At 40.1% G+C, this 26,958-nt stretch overlaps 1 protein-coding gene across 3 annotated transcripts in view; it reads right to left on the reverse strand.

Moving 5' to 3' along the window:
• Positions 1-4,583: 4,583 nt before the first annotated feature.
• Positions 4,584-26,958, reverse strand: part of ehbp1 (EH domain binding protein 1) — a 233,217-nt gene continuing 210,842 nt past the window's right edge. For all 3 annotated transcript variants that reach the window (XM_036594170.1, XM_036594169.1, XM_036594171.1), the window contains 4 exons: positions 18,434-18,533; positions 15,634-15,707; positions 5,465-5,579; positions 4,584-5,176 (listed from right to left, as the gene is read on the reverse strand). In XM_036594170.1, coding sequence (XP_036450063.1) covers positions 5,086-5,176; positions 5,465-5,579; positions 15,634-15,707; positions 18,434-18,533 — 380 coding nt within the window. In that variant the 3' untranslated portion in view covers positions 4,584-5,085. The remainder of the gene's footprint in view (positions 5,177-5,464; positions 5,580-15,633; positions 15,708-18,433; positions 18,534-26,958) is intronic.

Below are 26,958 nucleotides of genomic sequence, written 5' to 3' on the forward strand. Positions count from 1 at the left end.
TACTCTCCTGCGCGAGGCCACCACACCGCAAAATATCCAACCAGTGAGAGAGAGAAAAAGAGGGAGAGAGAGACAGAGAGAAAGCAGGGAGGCTCCCAAACAAACAAACAAACAAGCCGCAAAACTTCTCCTGGAAAAGAGAGCCGCAGCTCTGCTCGAGCTGGTAGATTCGTCTGAACGCTGATCGTTTGTTTCCTCCGTATTTTTAAAAAAACTGAAAGCTGCAATGTTTTCTTTTTGTTTTTCTGGGGAAAATCAAGAAGTCATTTGCGTTTTCTCGCGCGCTCCTTCGCGTCAGTCACTGATTGCTAAATGTAGACGGATGGAGATTGATCACCTTCTCCTTTCAGCCCAGCCTCTCTAAGAGCGCAGGACACCTGCAGGTCCGCCCCCCGCAGCCAATCGGCGCACGCCTCCGGTCTGACTGGCGTCAGCGAGAGCCCATCGGCTGCGGGAGCAGCCTGCAAGCCCCGCCCTCTGCCTGCACCACGTGACTGGAGAGCAACACAAACCTGCAGCAGCGACACTTTAAAAAAAGGAAAAAAAGGTGAAAAATTCAGTATATCTGTGAGAATGTTAGAATGTGTGTATGTGCTGGAGCTGCTTTGGGACCCAATTTGACTTTTAAGTCCTGCACAAATGTGTCTTTAAAAGGGGCGCAGAAATATTTAAGTTTCACACTGTAAAAAAATGAGCGAGTAAACTTGCTAGGCGGCTACTGAAGGTCCTGCTGTTTGTTTTTTGGAGCCTTTAGCCTTTAATAAGAGAGTCCAGTGAGTTAAAGCGGGCCTGTAATGTGAAACTAAATTTAAACAACAAAACAAATCAAATGAACGTATTTTTTGTGATTTTAGCGCTGAAATAATTTTACATTTTTTTTCAGGCCCCTCAGACGCATCTGAGATGCCAACAGCTGCCCTTTTTTGAACGCAGGATAGTTTAAAGCTCACGCGATTCACCCACGTCCATCGATTCAACGCAGGATTAAAAAATGCATCAAAAAAGTTTAATTTATCCACTTTATCTATTTTCATTTTTATTGTAAGCCCGCCTCATGAATATTAATGGCTGGCTAATCCCCACTTAGAATTACATTTCAGAAGAGTCTGCGTAAAGTTTAATCGAGGCGGAGGGAAAAAATGTGAAAAGGGAGCGAAAAAAAATCTAGAGAATAAATGAAATCAGCGCCGAGAGAGAAAAAAATCAAAGGAAAATTTTAAAAAGCTCACTTTCCCCCGAAAAAAAACAGGAGAATATGAGGAGGGGGGCGCAGTGTTTCCTTAACTGTTCCTCTAAAGGGGGTCGCCGAGATGCTCCCAGTTTTTTTTCCTCCAGAAGGGCCTTCACTCCGGCCCCTTTTGTTCAGGGCCACAAAATAAAACTCATTCTAACGGAGGTCTGAGCTGAAAGCGAGCTAAATGTTCAAAGCAAGTGACCGCCTTAGGGACCAAATTACATTTTTTAACAACATGACCCAATCAAAAAGAGAAAGAGAAGGAGAAAAGAGGGGAGGGGAGAGCTTTACGCACAAGTCATCGCGCAAAAAAAGTGAGGAAAGAAAGTTTTTGCGTGATTTAAAATAAATTAAAAATAGCGACTAATTTTGAATTTTTTGTACCTGGTGCAACAGAAGTAAAGGCATTTATAGACGATAAACAAAGATAGAGGAATGAAGAGTGAAGCAAAAACAATATTCAAATGTAAAAGCTTAACTCCTAAATGACACTCCAAAGGAAAAATATGAGTATATCAAATTTATAAAATTTTAATGATCGTTAAAAATTGTGACTCGCAAAAAATTTACTTTATTACCGCAACTCACTTTTTCTGCTTTTTCTCCAACTCCTGGTGGAGCTGAGGATCTCCTGCGATGAAGCCAGAACACGCGGAGAGTTATCAAGTTGCGGGAGGAAGCTCCTCTTTCTTTTCTAATAAGAGTATTTTTGTCTAAATCCCAAATTGCGGGCGCATTTTCTTAACGCTGAGCTGGTAAATCTCTGGATTAGAGAAGCAGGAGAAGGAGGAGGAGGAGGAGGTGGAGAGGGAGGAGGAGGTGGAGGTGGAGGGGGGCGAAAAAAAAAGTTTTGTGTCTTTTAGCTGGCAGGATTGGAGCAGGTCGCGCGGATGTGGTCGGTGCTTATTAAAACGATGATGCATAAAAGTGGTGCGCGCTTAAGAGGCCGCCGAGCTTCAGACGGACACCTCGCGCTCCACAGTCCGGCTGATGGAGAGAACACCTGCGAAAAAAAAGAGAGGGAGAGAGAGAGGGAAAGAAAGAGAGAGAGAGAGAGAGAGAAGGAGGCCACGGACTTCAAAGCGGCTCCATCCACAGGAGGAGAAGAAGAGGAGGAGGAGGAGGAGGAAGAGAGGAGGAGGAGGAGGAGGAGGAGAAGAGGAGGCGCAGGGGTGCGCGCTGCGCGTTCCCGTTTCTGCCTGAGCGTCTCCAGCAGCGCTGCGCGTTTTAAACGTGTTTAAGAAAATGCGCTTTTTTTAAAAAAAGAAGTGAACTGAAGAAAACTTAAAATATTGAGCGCGTTTTTTACACGTTCAGATCGTGGTTGAGAATCGCCGCGGGCAAAATAAGAGCAGGAGATTCAGGTAAGGAATTTAAAACCTTTTTATATAAAGACTTTCTAAAAAAGAAAAAAAAAAATTAGTATATTTTTAGCGGCAAATATAAAAGCTGCTAAAACGAAAAACGCACTTTTTTCTTTTTAAATCATTTTCTGTATTATTTTCCGTTCGGGCAGAATCATTTGAGCACCCGAAACTACAGTTTAATTCGTTTATGATAGATTGAGCAAAAGTAAAATTTTCCTAGAATATTCCAGATCGATTTTATTAAATTGCGCAATTTGTTATATATTTATAATTCTTTAGCAAAAGTTCCAGACGCAGAAAAAAAAGTTTGCTCCGGTTGTGCTACGCGTCCTAGAAGGTAATGAGACTCAATGAGACACATTTTTACTCAGGTCACCGCAAACAGTCATAAATGATAATTGCGGAAAGAGGCGCAAAACAGATTTGCGCTTATTGCGTAGATGATGGTGGGTGTTCGAGGCACACAAACTGAAAGAAGGTGGTGATTTTAGCGTGGAAAGCGCAGCACGGCTTCTCTTCATCTTCATGGCCATTACACGGAGCTGCGTCCTCGGAGGACCAGTAATGACCAGTTAAAGGCGCAAACAAATGACCGTAGAGCGCGGTTTCCTTTCAGGAGATTACAGTCATCCAGCACAAGTGCGGAATAATAAGAGATAAAAAGTGCGTCCTGCAAGCAGGAGGAGGAGGGGGGTGTACAGTGGGAGCCGATGAGCAAATTAATTTGGGAGTATTAGAAAAGGCCAGAGAGGACGGGAGCTGTCCAAACTTATTTTCTGTGATAAATTTGGGGGGCTTTGGGGGGAGCACTGAGCCCCTTCAGTCCGAGCGAAAGCAGATGCTGTGGACAAACTGATTTGGCCTAATCTCCCTCCAAGGAGCGGCCAGTCGGCATCGAGCTCGCCACAAACCCCAACATAAAGCACAAATGCAAACGGTCATTTCCAAACAGGCAGGACGCGCAATGGGAATTGGGGAAAAGGCTCGCACAGTTTATGCGCTTTGCTGAGGACTGGCTCGTTTTGGGGGGAAAAATTCAATCGTTTTTGGGCAAAGTACACATCAAAGTAAAACTTCACACAACTTTTTTTTGTTGTTATTGTTGCACTGACTTTGTATGGGATACCCACCACTGCTGGACATTTTCAGAGTGAGAAAAAAAAATAACTAATAAAAAAAATGCAGAAAATGACAATTTTTGCAATGGTTCTTCCATATATATTTATATATTTATGTACGTGTGTGTGTGTGTATATATATATATACATATATACATATATATATATATATATGTACACACACACACACATATGTATATGTACGTATGAATGTGTGTATGTATATATATATATATATATATATATATATATATAAAATTAGCTCATTAAAAAAACAGGAGTTTGCATAAGAGTATGAAAGCGTCTGTTTTTATTGATGACTGGTAATTTTAGGAATAAATAAACAATGTTCACACAATAAGACAGCAGCACGAGATGTGAACCAGAGATGCATATGAAAGCATGTTTCTCTTTTTTTAAAGTATACAATAAATATTAACAAGGTCCTTGAGTTAATGTACATGGTTTGGAAGATGGTTACTTGCACGTCTCAAAGGACAAATGACAATAAATTATCTCAAACTGCTCTGGAAATAAGATTTTGCAAAGCCATTTTTTCTTCCTCAGTGAAATGAAATATACAACCTGACCATTCAGTCTTCAAAACAGTACTTAAAAGTACTGTGCATCCCCACCAAGCCATGTCTGAAATGTTTTGTAAACCACTCTCCAACAAATTAAAAAAGAAAAAAAAATAATGCAACATTCCCCTCTGGAGATATCCTATATATTTTAAAATTTTAAATGTAGCTGAATTAAAAGAGATATGATATACATTAAGTAATAAACATTGCTTGCAATAAAGGAAGATATGCTGACACTTGAGCTCCAAGTTGAAATGATTTTTTTTTTGAATGCAAAAGTTCCCTATAAAACAACATAGTGTACCTAAAAAGTTTTCAGTCATAATCTCCAATGGGAAATTACCACACATTCCCAAGGTTGAAGGCTATGTGCGCTTGAAACGTCATTGATTTAAAAGTCAGCATGTCCGGTGTGGTGCTTTCTCTCTTGGTCAGTATGTAGTTATTCATCTCAGAAAGCTTTCTGCTTGGTTATGCTTTTAGCACATTAAAGTACCTTGCTTACTAGCGCAACCGAAACCAAATGAAAAATAATGGTCTATTAGTGTTGGTGAAATGTAATCTCTCAGTATAAAGGAAAAACCCGAGGCACCGGCGAGAAAACTACCCACCAGTCTGGGTCTGAAAATGCTGACCAAAGTTTCATTTAAAGTTAATATTAATGTAATAAGTGTTTACACAATGCTCAGTATGATAGTAATACATTGCTTGAAACTGTAGTGAACACTCTTCTTTTCATCCTTAGTATTTTTAGTGAGTTTTTGTCACATCGGAATTGACGATCACTGAAGGACACATTTCTCTTCTTTCTTAGCCATCTTTCCTTTGTTCTGTTCCAGAGTCCTCTCCAGGTGCTCATCCTCCTCCTCCGCCCTGCAAATACGCACACACATACAGGGTCAAAGGTCAGACATGGACTCAAAGAAAAGCCACCTATAACAGGAACGACTATACTATGCCTCACCTTCATGCTGCTTCTGTCCTGCTTTTGTTGGAACTCTACATACTGTCTGTCCCTCGTTCTGAACCCTGACTGCATTCCCTGACAACGTTCCTGAGAAAAGTTTCTGAGCAAACTCCGGCCTCAAAAATCACACCTGGCAAAGTGGAGGACTAAGCTATTAAAGAAAGCCTTGCTGGAGGAGACAACGATGGACTTACTCTTTTTCCTGGGCATCGAGGTCTCGGACCAGTGCGTCACGCTTGTTGACCAGTATGACCAGCTCGTCCAGAAGGAGTTGCTCCCGTCGCTTCTGGGCCTCAGTTTTCTGCCAGTCTGAAAGCACAGTGAGAGACACTTCAGGACAAAAGTTCAGAAGAGGAACAGAGCAGCTGCCTAGCTAAAATGTATTTACCTGCTGACCCTACGTAGTTCATACTCCATAAGCTCCACAGACCTAAAGACAGCCATAATGGCTATACAAGAACAAAGAAGCTTCTGGACTGATAAGACAAACTGCCCACTGCGCTCAACATGAACTGCACTCTGGAAGTGACCATTTTTTGGTCAAGACTGAGAATACAGCAGTTGTAAAGCATCACTGCTGCAGTTCAGTGAGCTTCTGTCAGTCACTACCTCCATGGAGTTGATGCCACAGAGTGGAATTCACAAACATAAGAACATCTGATAAGAGGGGTAAAAATGAGGGCAGGGTACCAAGAGCACCCAGCAAATACCATTTATGGCAGTTTCCCAACACTTTAGAACACCTAGTCCACCCAACTCCTCGGATACAATCCCAAATGGATCGGGATCTCTCGGCACAATCCAAGATACAGAGCAGGGTCTTTTTGACGCAACTGGATTAAGCCAGAACCAGGACTCTTAAAGGGTCTGACTGGGCAATCCCTATTGCAGCCCACAAAATCCACAGAACTCTACAAGGTGTAGTTATATGAGGCACAAATGGTATGAACTTCACATAACTTAATTTGTGGACCGCAATAGGGATTGTCCGGTCATACACTTTAGGAGTCCTGTTTGTGGCTTAGTCTAGGTGGGTCAAAATGACCCTGTTTTGCATCTTAAATTGTGCCGAGAGATCCTAATTTGTTTGGGTCAGTTCTGAGGATTTGATCTGACTGTTACCAAGGTGTTCTGAAACTGCCCTAAAAGGTATAGGGTCTGTAAGTGACTGGTCTATCACTGTCATAGTCCACAAATTCTCACTTTGAGTTCACAGTGTTCATGCTTTTTCAACCGTTTGTATGTGTTGAGTCTACAAATACTACTGCCAAAGTGTATGCGTGAGTGTACACGAGATGACCTGGCCAGGTAGGCCGGCCTGTTGGTCTGAAATATCAGCCTGGCTAACATGATCAGCCATTACTGATACCAGCGGAGATTAGGCCGTGCTCACAGCCAACGAGACGTTAACTTTACCAGGCCTATTCTTTCGTCCTGTGTAAGAACACACTGTGCCGGTAGTGTCTGCATGCTGCTTTCACACACTTCAGAGAAACCAAAAAGAAGAAAAAAAAGAGACAAGCCTAACCCTGACAAAAGCAAAGTCCTTACGCTGCTTAGCCCTCTCCCACTAACCTGCTAACTCACAACAGTGTATCAATATTTGACCACGATTGATTCCTGCAAAAAAAAATAAAAAAGGGGGCGGCAGAGATAAAACAGACGTTTGGCCCATTCCCCCGTAAAATGTCAATCCTTAAAATAAGTGTACTTTATTAAAAATAAATATTTCTTCTGTGGTGGTGTGAAATTGCGGCAGTGGGGCGGTGCGTGTGTGTCCCGCTGTGAGCCGGGGTGGGTCCTGAAAGGTCTCCTCCGCTGCCTCATTTAGCCTTTGAAGTGAAGCACACAGGCGAAATGAACACAGTTCCAATATTTGGCAAGTTATTCGGCCCTCCAGCACCAAAGGAAACAACTCCGCTCCTTCAGTCTTTAGCCTCATCAAAAGGCTGATGTTTCACATATTTTTAAAGGATTCCTCTCTTTAAAAAGTCTTTTTGAAGAATAAAAAGTGAGGTGGAATGGTAAAAAACTTCAGGAATTTAGAAACAAAAAGAACATCCTAATTTATGGTCTGTTTTTGAGTGTTTACTTCTTGTATTTTTCTAAGAGTAAAGAGTAAAAATGTTTTTATCATATTAAAATCTCACTGTGCTGCTTTTTCATTCAGTTGTAGCTCTTTCCCACTAGATATGTTGTCTCAAATCCCATTTCCACTGGTTTTTCCTTTTTCCCCCGTTTAATTCACTCTGTTGTTCATCAACCCCTCCACCATTAGAAGAAGGAGGGGAAAAAAAAACAAAACAATGCCCACTTCACAATGGAGAGTGGGCTACGGCCAACAAAAACTTTTCCTCTTGCATGTTGCAGAGCGGTAGAGTGGCAAGCAAACAGAGAGAGAGAGAGAGAGAGAGAGAGAGAGTGAGAGAGACCCTCGATTTACTCTCACCTCCGTTTCCCCCTCCGACACTCTCGGCCAAAAAGCCAAAGACGCTCCCTGAAGGGCGCAGCAGAAGGCAGCATGCAGCTGTCAATCAAACCCTGGAGCGGCCCGCCCCCCTCATTAAGAAGGTAAACAATAAAGAAGGACGATGAGAGACATGGGCGAGCAAACAAGCGGAGAAACCCCCCTCTCTCAACTCCCTCTTCCCACCAAAATCCACCCCATCCCACCTCAACCACCTTCCTAACCCCAACCACCCCCACCTTAAAATCATCATAGCCACTCACGGAAGCTACTACCACACCCCCCTCCTAAAAAAAAAAGAAAAAAATAGGGAGGGGAAAAGAAGAGCGGGCAGGAAAACGAGCGGGGAGGGGGGTGCAATCCTTTTTGGATTACTCCTCTCCCTCTCTCTCCATTGCCCTGGGCAATCACGTCAAAACTCACATGGTCGGTGCTTATTCAGATAACCCTAACAATGCGCACCAATGGTAACCATGTGAGCCCTCAGAAGCTACACAAGAATGCACTGGTTCAAATCCCCATGACCCTCCCTCTCCAAAGCAAAATTTATTCAAGAGTGCAAAACTGCTCAGCAGCTTTCTAAGCGAGAGAGCGCTTCTTTCCGAGACTTTTCTCGCTTTAATATTTCCCCCAAATTTAACAACTGAGATACGACTTCCACTTTTTCATTCGTCCTGTTTTAGCGTGCGAGCGCACAAGAAGAAACTTTTCGCTGGGTGGGAGGTGGTGGAGGGGGAGGCCGCTGGGAGCTTTTTATATCATTTTTTTCTTCTCTTTCTCTCAAAGAAAACTATTTTCTTTACTGAAAACAGGAAATGAGTAAGGTTGGAGGAACCCGGAGAAAAATACGTGATCTTATTACAGAAGATTTGCGCCGTGGCTGGCTTTGAGTGGCAGCGTAAGATGGCGTTGGAGAGAGGCCAACTGGGGCTGAAGACAAAGCCTAACATGGCGCCTTGAGAGGAGAAGTTGACAGGAAAATGGTCCACAGCGTTGCACCTTCATTTACCAGAAAAGTACAGGGCTGAACCTGAATGCACAGCAAAAAGTTTAGCCAGAGAAAAAAAAAAACACCAACTCACTTGGAAAACTCAAGAGGCCAATAAAAACTTTTGCTTATGTTGTTGTGATTGGTCTTATTGTGTTTATAACAATATGCTTAAGCTTAAGGCAGAAGCCAAAAACAGGCCTACAGTCCACTTTGAAAGACAACAACTTAAATGGAAGGTTTATTCAGTTAGGGCCCACAATTAGGGTCTAAAAGTCTCTTGTATTTTTCACCCTGAAGTCCACTTCTTCGGGCGGTTTTATGTTCCAAAAACAGTCATAATTCGTTCTAATATTAAATTTCCAACCTCTCTTTATCCCTCAGAATTAAACAGGCCTTTAAGACTGTTGTTTGTCAATGAGTTCTACTGGCTATCCTAAAAAAGCAGTCTGGGCTGAAACACTCCTTATAACTTCAGTGAGAATGGGTGGGGCTAAACTGCTCTAGGCTGAATAGGAGGATATATGTAGTATGAGTTGTTTTTTCATGACATTATAAAACAGGGCTGTTTTTATATTTTGAAATTTTGAAAAATTCTTATTTCAAACATGCTGAACAGATTTTATTTTGCATGATCTGGGCTGACTTACAGTCAAAAAGTAAAAAAGCAAGTCCAAAAAATGCATCCACACTGTTTGTATCATGATTGACGTCCTTGTAGTCGTACCTATAGGATATCTAAGCCCACACTATACATTACTTTAGGAACAAAGCCACATCGGCAGAAAAAAGCTAGCCACACAAAGGGGCAAACTGACGAGAAAAGCCCCAAATCAACAAGCGGCATTAGTGCGTTCACCAGGCTGCTACAGCACACGGCTAAAACGCTGACAAAGAGCAGCTCGGGAAGGGAAAGCGTGGGCCTTTTGAAACCAGATCCTGGCAGCACTTTAGTGAAGACTGCAGCAGGGGGAAAAACTTCCTGCATTTCACCAAATCTACTAGTGCAGAGACCTTAGCGAAGGGAGGGGAAAAAAAACAAAAAAAAACATGCTACATAATCATGCGTGAGATCAACAACTGTTCCTTCATATGGTGCTTAATTTAGATTGAACCACTTCAATTTGCAACATCTGGGCTGTGCTGTGGATGTAAAAAAAAATAATGCTATAAATATAATACTATAATATATACACTAGAAAATAAGAATGTATACAGCAGCGTTGAAGATGAAGCAAAGAATTTAGTTAAACACTAAATGGGCGTGACAGAAAAAGCCCCTATAAATATACACGCGGCTGAAAATGTCCATTCTGCTGGAGAGTATAAAATTCACCCCTGAAAAAGAAAACGCCTGAACCTTTACAAACAGCCCTGAAATCTAGACCGAAATGGAAATAAACAGAGATTTTTTTCTTGTGAATAACACAAAAAAGGAGGAATTGTCACCCGGTCTTATCTGCAGTTCCAGTCAACTAGCAATCTTGAAAGAGTTTGCAACATCATCAAAGCTGGCCATTTGACAGGATTCTAGCACTGCACCTAATCAATCCGAGGAATACGCCGGTCCAGCCGGGTAACAAAGCTCAAATAGATTTACAAATGGGGTTGTTGGGGGGATAAGCTCCTGCACAGGATTACATATTGATTTTAAACATATAAAAAAGCTTATCATATAAAACCGTAACAACAAAAAATAGGGGACCTATGCATAAATCCCTTTAAGAGAGGCGCGTCCACTTTCAAATAACACGCCCCGGAGTGCACCAAGTCTGAACTGAGAAAGAGATGGAGAGAAGGGAGGGGAGAAACGCGAGAAAGAAGAGAGAGAGTGTGTGTGTGTGTGTGTGTGTGTGCGCATGGCAGGCAGATAAAAAGGGCAAAAAGGATCAATTTGGAGCCAGAAAAATAAGAACCATGGCATATTGTAGAAGGCCACATTCAATCCTCAGCCTTCTTTTCCCCACTCCATAAAGTTGCCCGTAAATCCACAGGACCAAAGAGCAGGTTATCGTTTACCAGACATTAACACTCACCGTGTTATTTTTTTTTCTTCCTAAAACCTCCACCTGCATCTTCCCCACCTAGTCGATCGCTCTTTGTGGAGGAGACGAAAAAATCCAAGAAAATTCTGCCCCTCTTTCAGCCTCACCTGAATGCCTGAACGCCACAGGCCTAATACGAATTCAGAGCAGTGATGTGATAGCTGTATTTAAAGCCGGTGTGTGATGATCCCTCCTTTTGGAGAAACTGAAGAGGTTAATTAAAGTGGTTTGATAGAAACAAAAGAATCCACAGCTCCAGTATAAATGCGCTGCTAAAGCAACGTACAATACAAATAAGCATTATAATGTCTAAAGGTCTTTTGAAAAATGATTTATTATTGCTTAAATTACAAAATTATATTCTCATTTCAAATTTAAAAAGCAAATAAAAGATGAAACCTAAGACTTAAAGGGAAACTCAATTTTAATTTTTTTTTTTTACCTTGCTGGTGATAGGAACCAGGAGTCGTGATGTCTACATCGTATAGCAGGGTCCAAAGGTCTGAGACCACTTACCAAAATGCTTCTATTTTGCATTCTTTTCTAATTTACTACATTTTCCATCATAAATTACCAGCATAACAATCTGAGTGAAAAGCACAGACTTCAGGATTTCTCTGTGTTTTGCTTTAATGACAGTTTTCACTAGAGCTGGCATCGGCTCCACACGTCTGTGCCTCTGATTAGCAGGTCAAACTCAAACTGAACATGAGCTTCAGTGAAGCAAACTTTAAAAGTGACCTTTTTGTATGATGGCCTCAACGTCATCACAGATTTGCTTAGAAATAGTGTAGAATCTTCAATATTTCTCATTTTACTCGCTACTACTTACATTTTACTTCATTATAACTTCTTTTTTCTTTTTCTTTTTCTCAGACTTTTGGACCGCACTGTATATACCTATTTTATTCACCGTCCACCACCAGTGAACCTACATGTGCCTTCTCAGTTTTATATGGAATGCTGTTGATGGTAAAATAGTGGAACAAAGTGAAAAATAAGTTTTCTTTGGGGACTAGTTTGCCTCAACCTTCATGTACCTCTCTGCCTTGCATGTATTTAAAAAAGCAATGTTTCAGGCAACAAGCAACGCATTTGTAACCATTAATAAACAATTACCCAGCAATAACTTTCTGTGAAGGAGCTTTTAGAGGTGGACGTCTGGTTCCTATCACCACCACTGTGAACAATTCTGACTCAGTAAGTTTCTCTAGAATTTCACATTTCACACCAAACTACTCTGAATGACTCTGTTTACATCCTAACCATTTCATTTTGCAAAAATCCCTCCTTTATTGTATTTGTGATAAGCTACGACAACTCTTGTCCGTAAGACTGAAGCTTTAGCATTAGCTAGTATTTAGCCTAGTTAGCTATTGTGGCCTTAACTGATAGCAGATGGTAAAAAATGAGAGCCGCATGTCATTAAATCAGCCATAATTTTATTTTGTACTGTAACTTTTTTTCAGTACCAGATAAGAATCAGTAATGATGTAAGCTTATAAACATTAGCAATGCAGGCTCAGGAAACCACTGTTCATTATACTACTCATTATATTATATAATGTCCAGGTGAATATTAATTGCAGACCAGTACATTCAAAATGTGATGTCTCATAAACTGATTACAGGCTATTATAAACAATATCAACTGATGACAACAGCTTGGAGGAGGCTGCGGCTGCTGACTGCAACACAGTCATAAGTCCAGCCTGTAGTTTCTACTAGAGCTGAAAGTTTTATATTGAAACCGCAATTTGAAAGACTGCACTTTTCAAACTCTAAGAGCTTCAACTGCAGAGTGATTATGCAGCTCAAGCAGTTCCTAGGTGGCTGCTAGAGTGTTGCTAAACGGTTACTATGGTTTTTCAGGTGGTTGCTAGGGTGTTGCTTGGCTGCTATGATGTTCCAGGTGTTTGCAAGGATGTTATGTGTCTGGTATGTTGTTCCAGGTGGTTGTTAGGGTGTTGCTTGGCTGCTACGGTGTTCCAGGTGGTTGCTAGGGTGTTATGTAGCTGCTATGGTGTTTCGTGTGGTTGCTAGGGTGTTCTTTGGCTACTATGGTGTTCTAGGTGGTTGCTAGGGTGTTATTTGTGGCTGCTATGGTGTTCCAGATGGTTGCTAGGGTGTTACTTGGCTGCTATGGTGTTCTAGGTGGTTGCTAAGGTGTTATGTGTGGCTGCTATGGTGTTCCAGGTGATTGCTAGGGTGTTACTTGGCTGCTATGGTGTTCTAGGTGGTCGCTAGGGTGTTACTTGGCTGCTATGGTGTTCTAGGTGGTCGCTAGGGTGTTCTGTGGCTGCTATGGTGTACCAAATGGTTGCTAGTGTGTTATGTAGCTGCTATGGTGATGGTGTTCCAGGTGGTTGATAGTGTGTTATGTGGATTCTATGGTGTTCCACGTGGTTGCTAGGGTGTTATGTTGCAGCTATGGTGTTCCAGGTGGTTGCTACTAGCTATGGTGTTTTCTAGGTTGTTAACTGAGCACTTGAGTGCCTGTGCAGATCCCTAGTATGCACCATGTGGGTCTTTACTCGCATCTGATTGGTCCAAGTCATCAATTTGTGATTGCCCCTTGCAAAGCAACACTATTGTTTTGTCACAAACAAAAAATGTGTCCAATATCACTATTTTTGAATAATAAAACTTTTGATATGTATTCCTGTGTGATGCTAAATGTATCATTTTGCTGCCACCTAAAACAGTTGAAACCTGTTTTTCTTTTTTTGTTCTTCATGGTTAACTGGATATCCCTTCATAAACTCATATGGATACTCGACATCAAAATAAGTTTCTCATTCCTCGTTTCTACTCCACGCAGTACTGTGGTAAAGCTGAGTACTGTGCCGTATCAGTATACGCCGATCTTTCCCAAAAACCAGGCCTGAACCTTAATCCATAGAAATTAACTACAATTTAAATCAAAGTCACACTACTGGTCCGAAAAGAATCACAATTAGATGCTTTCCTCAAATCGTTCAGCCCTCGTTTCTACTCCACGCTGTACTGAGGTAAAGCCGAGTACTGTGGGCTGTTACGATTGCCATATCAGTACAGGCTGGAGAGAGAGGGGGTGTGCGTGTGTATGTATGTGTGTATACACACCTCAGTGGTCTCTACCACTACTGTCATCAGCCGGCCAAGCAAATCAGAAATTACCTGTCTGCATTGGCTGCCTGTGAAAGGACCTGTTGGAGCACCAAATAAGAAAGTGATGCACATGCTTCCCTCACCAGCAGGTCAGAACTATCGCTGCCTCGCCAAAGAAAAGGCCTGTCTCTGAATGTTAAGTGCTGAGGCTCATGCCAGAGAGAGGGAGAGAGAGAGGGAGAGAGGGGGAGAGAGAGAGAGAGAGAGAGAGAGAGAGAGAGATAAAAATGCAACAAGTTTCCAGTGTGTGGGTTTGTGGGTTGATAGGGCAGGTACCAGAGGCACCACCTTGATAAATATATATCCCCTTTTTAAAGAACATACTTCAAGAAAAAATCTCACATTAGGATTTGCTACTTCAGGTATGTTCTATCACTGTAATATTGTCATATAATCTGTAACGTATGTAATGTTTTGTAAACTGTCTATTGAACGGTGAACTCTGGTGCTGGACGCAAGAATGGGAACGTATTAAAGGTGAATTCTGTGCAGTTTTTAAAACTTCTGCATAATTAAACGGTTAAGATGTAAACTAAGTCATTCAGAGTAGTTTGGTGTGAAATGCGAAATTCTAGAGAAACTTACCGAGTCAGAATTGTTCACAGTGGAGGTGATAGGAACCAGTCCACCTCTAAAAGCTCCCTCACAGAAAGATATTACATGAAATGGTTATGAATTCACTGCCTGATGTCTGAGACACTGTTTACCATAGTTTTAAAAAATTTTTGTCTTAAAACATATTTTTTAATACATTTACTCCAAAATAGGGTGACACCAAACATGACATCTTGCCTAACCGACTGTAGTTAGGTCACAGGTGGAAGACCATATAAATCTGAATGACCTATTGCTTTAAATGTGTTTGGGTTGAAGGATGCAAGTCAAGAATTCAATTGTATCTCGGGACAAAGTGACGGGAACTTATTCTGCGGTTTGAAATCTAAACACATTTCACCCCTGAGAAAGCAGGAACTGAGCTACAAAAACTGTTTCCCCATCAGCGCCACGCCAAGCCCTCCATAAAAAGAGAATGGCAGGTAGGGGAGGGGGTGGAGCCCGTCGGATGGAGGAATGAAAACATACAGACTCTCTGCTTGGCTATGCATGTCCACCGTCAGCCCCCTCAAACTAATTAGAATTGATTTATGATGGATCAGGTAGCTTATCAGGTGCAGAAAGAAATTACCATGGCTAGCCAAGGGGTGCAAGGGTCACCATCGAATAGCAAAATCAATTTGCATTGATTGCAAAAGGTTCATTTTGTGAAAAGAGGGACACAGTCAAAGGGATTAAAGTTAACCAGACAACTTTGATACCACACAACAGGCTGCTGCTTCTTTTACCTTCTTTACCTGCTTGGATAACATGCACTCAAAAAGATTATAAATATACCCGCTGTCGCCGACGCCTCGGGGCACATCACACACCGGCTTCGCTATTGATGTCTAAGTGACATCTGCACTTGCTGCAATAATAGCGCAGACACTCAGGACAAATGCTAACACTTATATTAAAAATAACGTTCAGGCAGGAGGGGCCGAGTCTAAATCTCTGAAATTGGAGACCGCCAATTCTCCTATGTTGTTTAAATGGTGAGAAGGAAAGCAGATACAGCAAAGAGTAGGTGCAAAGAGGAATCTATCTTTTGCAGCAGTGTGACAAGCTCCCCAAACCTCCCCCCCACACTCAAATCCTCTCCCCACTCTCGCTTACCTTCAATCGCCAGCATTGCTCTTAACTCCCGGTTCAACAGCTCGAAGCGTCTCTCCAGATCATGCTCCCTCTCCCTGGGCAAGTTGTAAAAGTTCATCAATATGTTAATTACTAAATCATTAAACACTTAAAGAAACCTTTAATAAACATTGATTTAAGCACTCGCCGACACCTTGCCGCTTCGCATTAATCTACTGCAAAATAAGTGATACCCAAACGGCGGCGAGAGAGGCTGTTTGGGGTGATAGGACGGCCGAGAAGAGAGAGACGATGATACGGGCGGGGGCGAGAGGGGGGTATCAACGAGCAAATTTAATTTCACCTCTTTCAAATGTATTGGAAATGAGCTAATTCGGAGCCCGTAATAGAATTTGTCCTTCAGAGCCCGTTTGGCGACAAAGAGCGGAATGAAAGAAATAATAATAATCGAGGCCCTTTTAATTGACCACTTAAAACGCCGTTTTTTTCCAGTGATATAATGTGATTAGAATACTTCAATCTGTCATTTGTGAGGGCTTGGGAACTCACTCGCTCACTCTCTCTCTCTCTCTCTCTAGAATGAAAAGCAGCCCTGATTTATTGTGAGTCCCATTTACACATTCAAATCAAAGGACAGATGACACAAATGAACATCATTTCATTGGCAGATCCATTCCACAAGGCATGTAATGTTGTATAATATCAATAATAATGCCACAAAAAAAAGACAGATTTAACAGCAAAATACGCTTCTATAGCTTTGCCATGTGTTTGCCAATGGTTTGAAAATAATCTAAATGAACCCAAATGGCTATTAAGCCACTATGGTATCTACTGGTTGATCCAATTCAGCTAATGGATAGAATAATATGAGCAGTGAATTTCATTAGAGCAGTCATGTGATGACGCTATTCCATTTCTCCGGCTGCACTGGGGGGAAAGGGGTGGGGGCAGTAAAGCCGCTGTACCCTTCACCGGTTGACCTTGTTCTTGGGCCCAAGTCCCCGGGGTCTACGCTCTGAAGTGTAGGACTCGGAACATTATAGGTGTGTGTACACAGTCACTGATTCTTCAACAAGAGAGACAAACAGACATATGATGCGCCCCAGCTGTGTACTGAGCACTAATTCTTTAGTATGTTTTCAGTATATAGTATGTAGTTTAAATGAAATATATACTCCAATATATAAAAATCCAACGTGCATCCTTACGATGGGCTGATTTATGAAGAGTTCCACAATGCAACACAAAGCAAAATGGGTTGAGCTTTTGGAAAATCTTGGAAACTTAGCAAATGCCTAGGTCAGCTAGCTGGCTGGTTGCAGCTTACAATTAATTTTAGGTAGCTAGCCAGCTAACAAGGCAAAACTGGCATTTGTATACTCGGCTTTATCTAGCTAGCCAACACCACCAAGCTGGAACTTATGTACATAATTTTATCTAGCTAGCTACCAGGTGCAAGCTGAGACTTATACACACAATTTGAGCTAGTTAGATAACACCACCAAGCTAACAACAACAAACTGGAACTTACATATTCAACCTTAGCTAGCTAGTTAATATGGCCAAGCTGGAACTTGTATACTCATTTATCTAGCAGCTAACAAAACCAAACACAAACAAAATCAAGCTGTGATATATATATATATATACTCAATTTTAGCTAGCCAGCTAACAATATCCAGCTGTGACATATATACTTAACCATAGCTAGCTAGTTAACAAGAGCAAGTTGGAATTTAAACACTCAGGTTTAGTTAGCAAGTTAACAAGTCCCAGCTGGAACTCAGCTCAATTTAAGCTAAGTAGCTAACAAAAAGCTGAAACTTATAAACTAAATTTTATCTAGCTAGCTAACAGGAGCAAGTGGGAACTTATTTACTCAACTTCAACTAGTTAGATAACACCACCAAGCTGGAACCTCTATGTCCAATTTTATCTAGCTAGCTAACATGGCCAAGCTGGAAATTATACACTTAATTTTAGCTAGCTAGCTAACAAGATCCAGCTGTGACATATATACTCCATTATAGCTAGTTAACATGAGCAAGTTGGAATTTACACACTCGATTTTAGTTAGCAGGCTAACAAATCCAGGCTGGAACTCATATACTCAATTTTAGCTACACAGCTAACAAAACAAAACTGGAACTTATCAACTCAATTTTTATCTAGCTAGCTAACAAGAGCAAGTGGGAACTTAACTATACCCAACTTCAGCTATTCAGATACCACCAACAAGCTGGAAACTTGCTCTATTTTATCTAGCTAGCTAACAAGAGCATGCTGTAACTTAAATAATCAGCTGTAGTTAGCTGTTATCTAGCTAACAAGTCTGAGACGGAACTCATCTGATTCATTTTATCTAGCTAGCTAACAAGATCAAATTGGAACTTGTATACTCATTTTTTAGCAGCTAACAAAACAAGGTTAGAACTTACACACTCAGTTTTAGCTAGCTAACAAGACCGAGCTATAACATACAACTGTAGCTGGCTACAGCAGCACTCGTATATAAGACCATCATTGCAGCTTCAAAGAAGTTTGATGAAAAAAATGTAAACGTGTAAATGTGCAAAACTTACTTTGTTTAGAAGCCTGAGGGTCTGTACAATGACACAGCAACATCGTTTAACCACTTCTCTTTAGTTCGAAATGGTGTAGTACGCTAATATTTTGAACACTAACCAGACATAATCTTACATCATTAAAATCAGTACATAATACGTAGCTTTTAGTGTTTAGTACACAGTTGGGACACAGCAAGAGAAACAGAGAAAGAAACAGAAACAGAAATAAAGAAAGTAAATAAAGAACTCACAGCAGAGAGAGCTGGTTCTGGCGGCGGATCAGAGCATTCTTCTTATTGACCAGTGTGAACCACTCCTGCATCATGGCCTCCTCCTCGTCCTTATTCTTCCCTATAGGAGCGCACAGCACAGCACAGCAATGACCACTACAGCTTAGCCACAAAACAGCATTTACAAACACTCAGAACATCATCGGGTTCTTCAGTACAGAGAGTAGCACTTTGAATAAGAGAAGCACATTTCTGATTTGTTATCAATTTCACTTGATTAGATTAGAGTTAAACGTCAACAGGAAATTGGAATTATGCATGTTATGCCTGGTGAAGTCAGCTACAGCACTACATCAACATCTTTGGGACACCTTGCTTCAACTGAAAAATAGTTGAATTTTCTCATTGTTACTTTTCAGTAAAATAAGAAAAGCTAAGTGCTAATACTCAGGGTATACAAGTGTATTTAAAATTACATGGTTTGTTCAAAGTGTAAGTAAATTATTTGTTGAACTTAATATATAAGAGCAAAAAATAACACATAAAATAGGGTTTGTGCAGATGTTATGGCATGTTATGTTTTATTTTGTCCCTTAATACACTAAACTCAGCAAATAAATAGAAACTGAGCACTAAAATTGGCAGAAAATGCCATATTTAAGTGTGTTCTCTGTGGAAGATGGACTTATTTTCACTTAAAAAAACAACAAAATTATTTATTTGAACGGAGACGTTAAAACGTTTGCACACGACTGTATTTAGCGTATATGTTTGTCAAGGTGTCGAAGTATGAAGAGCAGACTTTGCTTACTGATTTTTCTTTTTCAGTTTTCTTTTCCAGACTAATGTTAAAAGCACATACTTAACTTACTTTGGTCCAAATGTGGTTTAAACACCTGAAGGGTTTGAGTGCTGATGTCACAACAAAGAGGACAAAACGCATGGCCTTTGGATTTATTTGCATTAAGGTATGGTGATTCTTCAGTTCTGCAGTTCTCTCCAATACAAACGTCAGGATCTAATCAGTTTGTATTTAACATCTTTAGTTACATTATGATTCAATAAAACGCTTGGTGCCCTCAAACTGCTGATGTCCAGTGTACACGTCAAGCTAATACTCTAACTTCAGTTTGTAACTTTTTAGCGATCACAGTCCTTTTTTTGCTGATGAACACAGACAAACACACACCAAAACTCCTGTCTTACTTTCTCCGGCATGGTTAACTTGAGCACTTTTCTCAAACCTTTTCCTCCTCTGAGCGAAGTGCATCAAATGAGATTAGCCCACAGGCTTTTTCTCAGCCACACAGATTGACACGCAAGTTAGGAAGCCGGCCAGAAGCGTGTTCAGTGGCAACATATTAGACACTTCACAAGACGCTGCCATTGTCAATAAAACAGAGACGGCGCTGGATTAGGTGGCTGGATTACGGGCGGCTGGTTATGTTCCCACACTGGCTGGGATTAACACTGAGCTCCAGAGACTTTGTGCTGCTTCAGAAACCACCGCCGCTAACACCCTCCAGACTGGAGACGGAATACGTACGAGGCCTTATGGTGTGTGCATATATATATATATATATATATATATATATATATATATATATATATATATATATATATGAACAAGATGCCAAACTTCCACTGTAGGAGGAAACACAGGTGAAGCCACGCCCACTCTACAGGCCACGCAAGGCTGGAGATACTGGCTGATCTTAGAGACTGTAAATTCCATATCGGTTTGTTTGTATGTGAAGGGTAAAATCAACAGAGTAAAATGTTCTATTAAATTGAACTGGAATCACTGTTTCTAACAATATAAAACCAGGTTGGATTTAATTAACTGTATAAAATAAACTCAGTATGCTGGTCCTGTTCAGCCTCATAGCTTTCAGCTAATAGGTATGAAGCTGTAAATAAAAACGAAGAAATGTTAGATGCGTCCAGAATGATGAACAGAGTTGTCGAAGGCTTTAAAATGATTGTAGAACATCAAGAATTACATTATAATAAAATTAACATGCAGAATGCCTCATATTTGAAAAGTGGTGATCGAGTCACTGTATAGAATTTAATCTACAGTACAGGATGTACAGTATATAACTCAAAATCCTTAAAGGTGGAATGAAACATGTAAAATACTTCTTAGCATCTAGCTTATAAGAAATAAATCTGTTTTATAAGCTATTATTGTTTAAAAATAAAAAATTTTTACTACAAAAGAGGTTCAGATTTTTTGAACGGTAGTTTATATGCATGCACAGCATACGCTGTATATGTTAGTCTCGTTTTAAGAAGCTGGTATTGCAGATTTGTTTCTAAACTTACTTTAGAAAGTTATGAATGCACAGTTCTGGTTCTGGCTCATCCATCCACATAAAAGCGTTTTATTTCTCTACCTATTTTTTGTAAATTTCATGATGAATGGATGGATAGAAATACTCCAAAACTGCTTGGAATAACATTTTTAATGAAAGTTAATTTCCATAAAAAGGGAAGAGTTTGTAAAGTTGCCATTTTGTAGATGCGTGTTTCTTTTTAAATGGACCGATTTCAAGAAAACTTTTTCGTTTAAAACACAAGCTATTAGAGAATAAGTGTCGACCAAAAAATATTAAATAAAAAAATAAATGAATACATAAACAAAATTTCAGAAGGCCTTTAGAGAAGCTATTCAATTGTTTAACTGTCAGTTTCTACAATTCCGACTCGTAAAACTGGATTCATATGGTCAATGTCTATAAGACTTGTTTAATTTCATGAAGCACCAAACTCCACCTGCCTGTGCTGCGGAGCTGAGTAATGGCTGGCGGGAGGTGACGGCTGAATCGGTTAAGTGGGTTGGAGATGCGAGACCGCCGTCGCCATTCTGAGCATTTCAGCGACACTAATTATTTCTTTGAAGGAGGGGATGAAAGTGGAGAAAAGATGAAAGATCCTTTAAGCTTATGTAATCACCTTCTCTACTCACTAACTCTCTGATACCCGGCTCCGCCTGACAGCATCAACAACAGAATTAGCGTCTAAACGCAAGTTTTACTGCTGCTCCTTTTTACTTCATGTGCTCTATGACACTGTATTACAGCTACAATATGAACAACAGTACACAGCATGGCTAAAAACAGTGGCAGCAGCTGAACTCAGGCCTCAGTATTTTCTGTACTTCAATCCATGTTTGTAGATAACAGTGTGTCAGTGTCAAAAACCACACAATCAAGTCTGTTAGAGATACTGAACTCCTCACGGTTTGAGGCAAATCTGAGATGATTCAGGATGACGCTAATTGGTAGGGCATAAGCTTCCATTACTTGTTAGATACATTAACCAGTGTAAAACTAAAGGAGCAAACTTCAGACACCAAACATGTCTTGGCTGACACCACATTTTGGGGAGGGAGGGAGATTGGTAAATTTTTGGCCAAACTATCGCTTTAATGTGAAGACAGCTTCTCTTATGCAGTAGAATCACAGAACAATTACTCGGAGGCTGTGGATTATGCTGGGAGATGGGATGTGCTAGAATGTTCTTGGATAACCTTCATTTGCATTCACTGCATAGTGTCATCAAAGTCGAACAGAGGTCACTTTGACCCAACAGTCCATAAGCTAACGGTCAAATACAAACATATACGGGACACATTAGTACATACAGACACTTACATACACAAAATACAAATGGGACATATCACTATATATACTTACATATATGCAGTATATTACTATATAAAGTTACATATGCAAAACATAGCACGTTTCTAGCGATACATAAATAAAGTATTATGTATACACACACACTATATATATTTATATATGTATGTGTATATATATATATATATATACACACATACATATATATATATATATAGTGTGTGTTTATACATAATACTTTATATATGTATGTAAAAAACATGTATAACCCATGTCCTGACAAAGGATAAAAACAAACTCGGTGGCGATGCTAAGGCCCGAGATGGGGGACTTTCAGAGAAAGTCCAAGTCTGAGCTGGGAACTCTGGTGGAGAGATGTTTTTTTTTTTTCGTTTCCCCTTCCCTCTTTTCTTACTGGGCACCATGTGACTGTGACGCTGGTCATGTGAGAGAGAGACAAATCCGCTGGCCACAACAAAGCCAGCGGCGGCTCAGCGGGCGACGGCCTTGTCAGTCACCAAAAAAAAAAAAAGATCCGTCCCGGCCCTCCACCGGGGGAGCGGTTCTCATGTCTGCCAGAGCCAGATGTGTGTAATTTTTTATTTGACGACGACAACGACTCAGAGAGAAAGGGGGCGAGGGGAGGAGAGGGGGGAAAAAAAGGAGCTGGGATTTGGGAATGGATTACCGTAGTCAACTTTTAAATAGCGCGGCTCGGAAGGGATAAAGTGTTGTGTGACAGGTCATTGTAGCTCCGCACAGCCAAATGAAACAAGCAAATAATAAATGGTAATATTAAGCTTGTGTGACATTGTGAGGAAGCGGAGGATTAGGAGGCGCATCGCGGAGGCCGGAGCCAGAGCAGGGCGGGGGGGGGGGGGGGGGAGGGGGGGTGGCGTATGCGTGTGACAGTGGAAAGAGTTCTGAGTCCTCATATTGTCATACACACTCTCTCACACACACACACACTCTACAGTGCCACAGACCTGACCTTTGCTCTTAGCTGGTTATGAACAAAGGCCACTGGAAGACGCTAACTCCTCAGCTGAGGTCAGAGTTTTATTTCTGCAGTTTGTTTTGCTGTCTTGCACATATTTTTGCTCAACTGTCAAAAATGACATTCAATCCAAGGTTGCTGCAGCTCATGACTTGGAAAAAAAAAGGAAATTATAACAAGAAAACACAGTTTGAAACATCCTGGCTGATATACGCAAAGTTTACTTTCTCCAAAAGGGACAAAAAGAGACATATAGACACACAGATGCTGAATAACCTAATAAACATATATTTACATTTATCAGATCATACAGTATCAACATTATGTTCCTTTATTTACACTAGAAATGGTTCAAAATTACTTAGTTAAATCTTTTACATACCGTTTTTTTTTCTTTTGTTACCGCTTGGGAGATATGAGATATTGCCATTTTTAACAGCTGAGCAAAAATACATGCACACTGTACACTAAAGTGTTAATGTCACTGTCTTTGTTTAACCATTTAAAAATCTCTCCTCGCGGAAACCCAGTATTAGTTGTAGTTATAATCCAATATCATCCAATAATTGATATCATCCATTAGTTGTAGTTATCGTACCTGGGCTATCTAAACAGTCCACCATTAAATGAATTTAGAAGACTTTTTTCAAACAAGAAATTGCTGTTATGTGTCACTTTATTTATTCTTACTTGTATTATGTATTATTTGTATTTATTCTACTGTAATATAGTGTTACTGGCTAAACACACTTACTGCCCAGATAAATACTTTGAAACAATTTTTTACACTAATTTTTATGATTTTATACATTAAGATATATATACTGTTTGGAATCCCTGCTTTGTTTTCACTGATGAAAAAAACTTTATTATTTTGTTAAAATAAATATAATAAAATAATTATAACGCTACTGCCAGAACAAAACCTTGTGTATCTATTTTTAATGTTTAGTTTTTAACATAATTAAAAAGAAAAAAGCCTGTGGCCCTTTACGTTGTGTGTAAATTTCATGGCGAACGGACCAAAAGAAATGGCCTAAAATTGCTTGGAAAAAATTCTGGTTTTATTGACTTACATTAAAAGTACAGTATGTTTTTTCCTTCTCCTGTAAAGTTACCATTTTGGAGATATGAGGTTTTGTGCCGACAAAAGCGATACATAATAAACAATATGAATAAGTACATGAAATTCTTAGAGCCGACTGATTCTCAAGGTGAGAATCTCTTGAGAAGTATTACTGTAAATAGATACTTTCAATATATTAACTATTTAATAACTTCTTGATTACATATATATATATATATATATATATATATATATATATATATTTTCAAATATTAAAATATTGCATCAATGTTAAATGAAACAATAAAATCTAAGCAAAATACCATCTGCCATCTTCAATCTGCAGTTAAAATTAAATAAAATAACAGCAATTATTAACGAGACACATGATTCCAAACTTTTGAACAGTAGGCAAAAGTTTGGGCACCCTCTAGTTAAATGACATGTTTTGTTCATTTTCTATCTGCAGTCAACACATTTAAATATTTTGCTGCACATTTTAGTGGACAGTTTCTATTTACTAGCTGAGTTTAACATATTGGGGAAATAAAAACCATAAAAAAGTGTGCATAAATGATATGCGCCATGACTTTTGCACAGGCCACGTTTTGTGTTTTTTGATTTTTTCCAATATGTCAAATTCAGCAAATGAAAAGTTATTGTGGATTAACATGTGCAGAAGTGTTTTCTCTGTAGAGGACGTGTTCACTTATTTTCATCAACAAAAAAGTGGAAATTAACTTCTGCATACGACTCTCTCTGTGTCCGTATGTTGAGATATATAGAAAATATTCCAACCCATATTAATCTTGACGCCACAGTTTTATGGTAATCGATTTTGTCCTCTAAAAAACACAATTCAGTTGTATCTGCTTACAAGGGATTTAAAATGCCTACACATTCTTCCTATCGGTCACTAATCACTTCCAGTGACCTTCCCTATTCACCACTCACACATACACACACACACACACACACACACACACACATACATACATTCTCAAAATACATACATGCAAGAAATTCAGCACACACATACACACACGTGCAAACGTCAGTGTTGTGTGGTGGGCCTGGGGGGCTTGCGGCCGTGTCTGGGTGAACTAGCCTCTATAGCCAAATAAGATTAAGATAAGCATCACAGCCACTGTTACATTCAAACCAGATAGCATTAATGAAATCCCCTCATAGTACACATTTCGCTGCCTTTTCCCTGCTATCCTTTACTGATTACCAACTCACAGCAACGCCCCCGCAAAGCCCTGCGCCACGAGCCAGCGTTCCGGCTCTGAAGGGCTCCTACTTTCCAGCAAATAGGTGTACAATTCATTTTGAGGTATACTTCACACAATAAACACTCCTATAAACTACACTGCATTAAAGCAGACACAGCCTACTCAGTATAAAATGACTGTCAATTAAATGAGCCCAACAAACAGACACCAATGGCAAATTAATTATATGAACTGAAAGCAAAACAATGCAAAAAACATAAAAATAAACCTCCACAACGGGGGTCGTTTATTTTGTTTTACTCTGTCAAACTGTTAATACCAATTTTTTTCTCTCATTTGATTTAGATAGAAATCTTTCAGTAGTATTAAGAAATGAGAACAATTACAAATTAATCCTGAATCTGGTGAGCCCTGCTAAGAGCTGGGCTTCTTTACCAAAAGAAAAAAAAAAGGAAGGGGAAAAAAGGGAGGCAAAGGGGGGAGAAAGGAAAAAGACAGGAAAAAAAACAAAAAGAAAAAGGAAAAAGAGAAAAGAAATATATTAAATCCTGTGATCACAGCAAGCTCTTCTCATTTCTTATCCGACCATTTTCTTGTTTAATCCAATAGCCGCTAATCCAATTTGTCTATCGGAGTTTTAAGGGCCACATCTCAACTTCACTGCAGCTCACTCACTTTCTCTTTTTTCTGTTTTGGAACATTTTACGATTTATTTTAAGAGGGGCGACGCTCGTCTGGTCTGCCCTCCCTTTATTTTTTTGAGTTAAAAAAATTACAGAGGGAAAAATAAACGTAGAAAAGGAGAAAAACGAACAAGATGAACGTTGTTTTGTGTGATTGAGCAGGACCTCATTAAAAGGTCTGTCAGCAAGTCTTTTTCTGAATATGCATGAAGGCAATAATCAGAATCTCGTTCGTCAGTGTGGGGAGCGAGAGAGAGAGAGAGAGAGAGAGGGAGAGAGAGAGAGAGAGGGAGAGAGAGAGAGGGAGAGTGCGGTAAGTACAAAAGGATTGATTTAATTACTTGGAGTGGCTGTGCGGCATGGAGCAGTCTTGTTAGCGTGAAATGAAAGGGCCGCACTAGCCTTGTGGCGGCCTGAAGGAAGGTAGTTTTGCTTTAGGCACAATACCTAATCTCGGGATAAAGCTCGGCCCATTGTGGCTGAGGAGGCCCGTCACCAGCTTCGAAATGGACACAACACATTTTCCCTTATTTATGCCAAACTGGTTAACCGCGAACCTCTTACTCTCCGTGCTATTGATCAGGGGGATCGGCCTCTTTTAAAGTGACCACAGAGAGCAAGAAAGCAACAAGGCATATCATCGCTTTAGAAAATAAAAGACCAAAAGGGGGGAGCTTTGGTGGAAAAACTAAAAATGGAAAATCAGACAGGTCTAGAATATAAAAGCACCAATTGTGTTATTATTTTTGCTGTGAAAGTCACGAAAAATAGTAACCCTGTTTACATTTTTTGCATTTTTCCAGCTGTGTTTTAAAGTGTGTAATGAATGGACCAATCATCACTTTAGAAAATAAAAGACCAAAAGGGGGGGGCTTTGGTAGAAATCCTGAAAATGGAACATTAGATAGGTCTAAACTA

The sequence above is a fragment of the Colossoma macropomum genome, unplaced genomic scaffold (assembly GCF_904425465.1).
Source record: "Colossoma macropomum unplaced genomic scaffold, Colossoma_macropomum, whole genome shotgun sequence".
NCBI classification, from domain to species: Eukaryota; Metazoa; Chordata; class Actinopteri; order Characiformes; family Serrasalmidae; genus Colossoma; species Colossoma macropomum.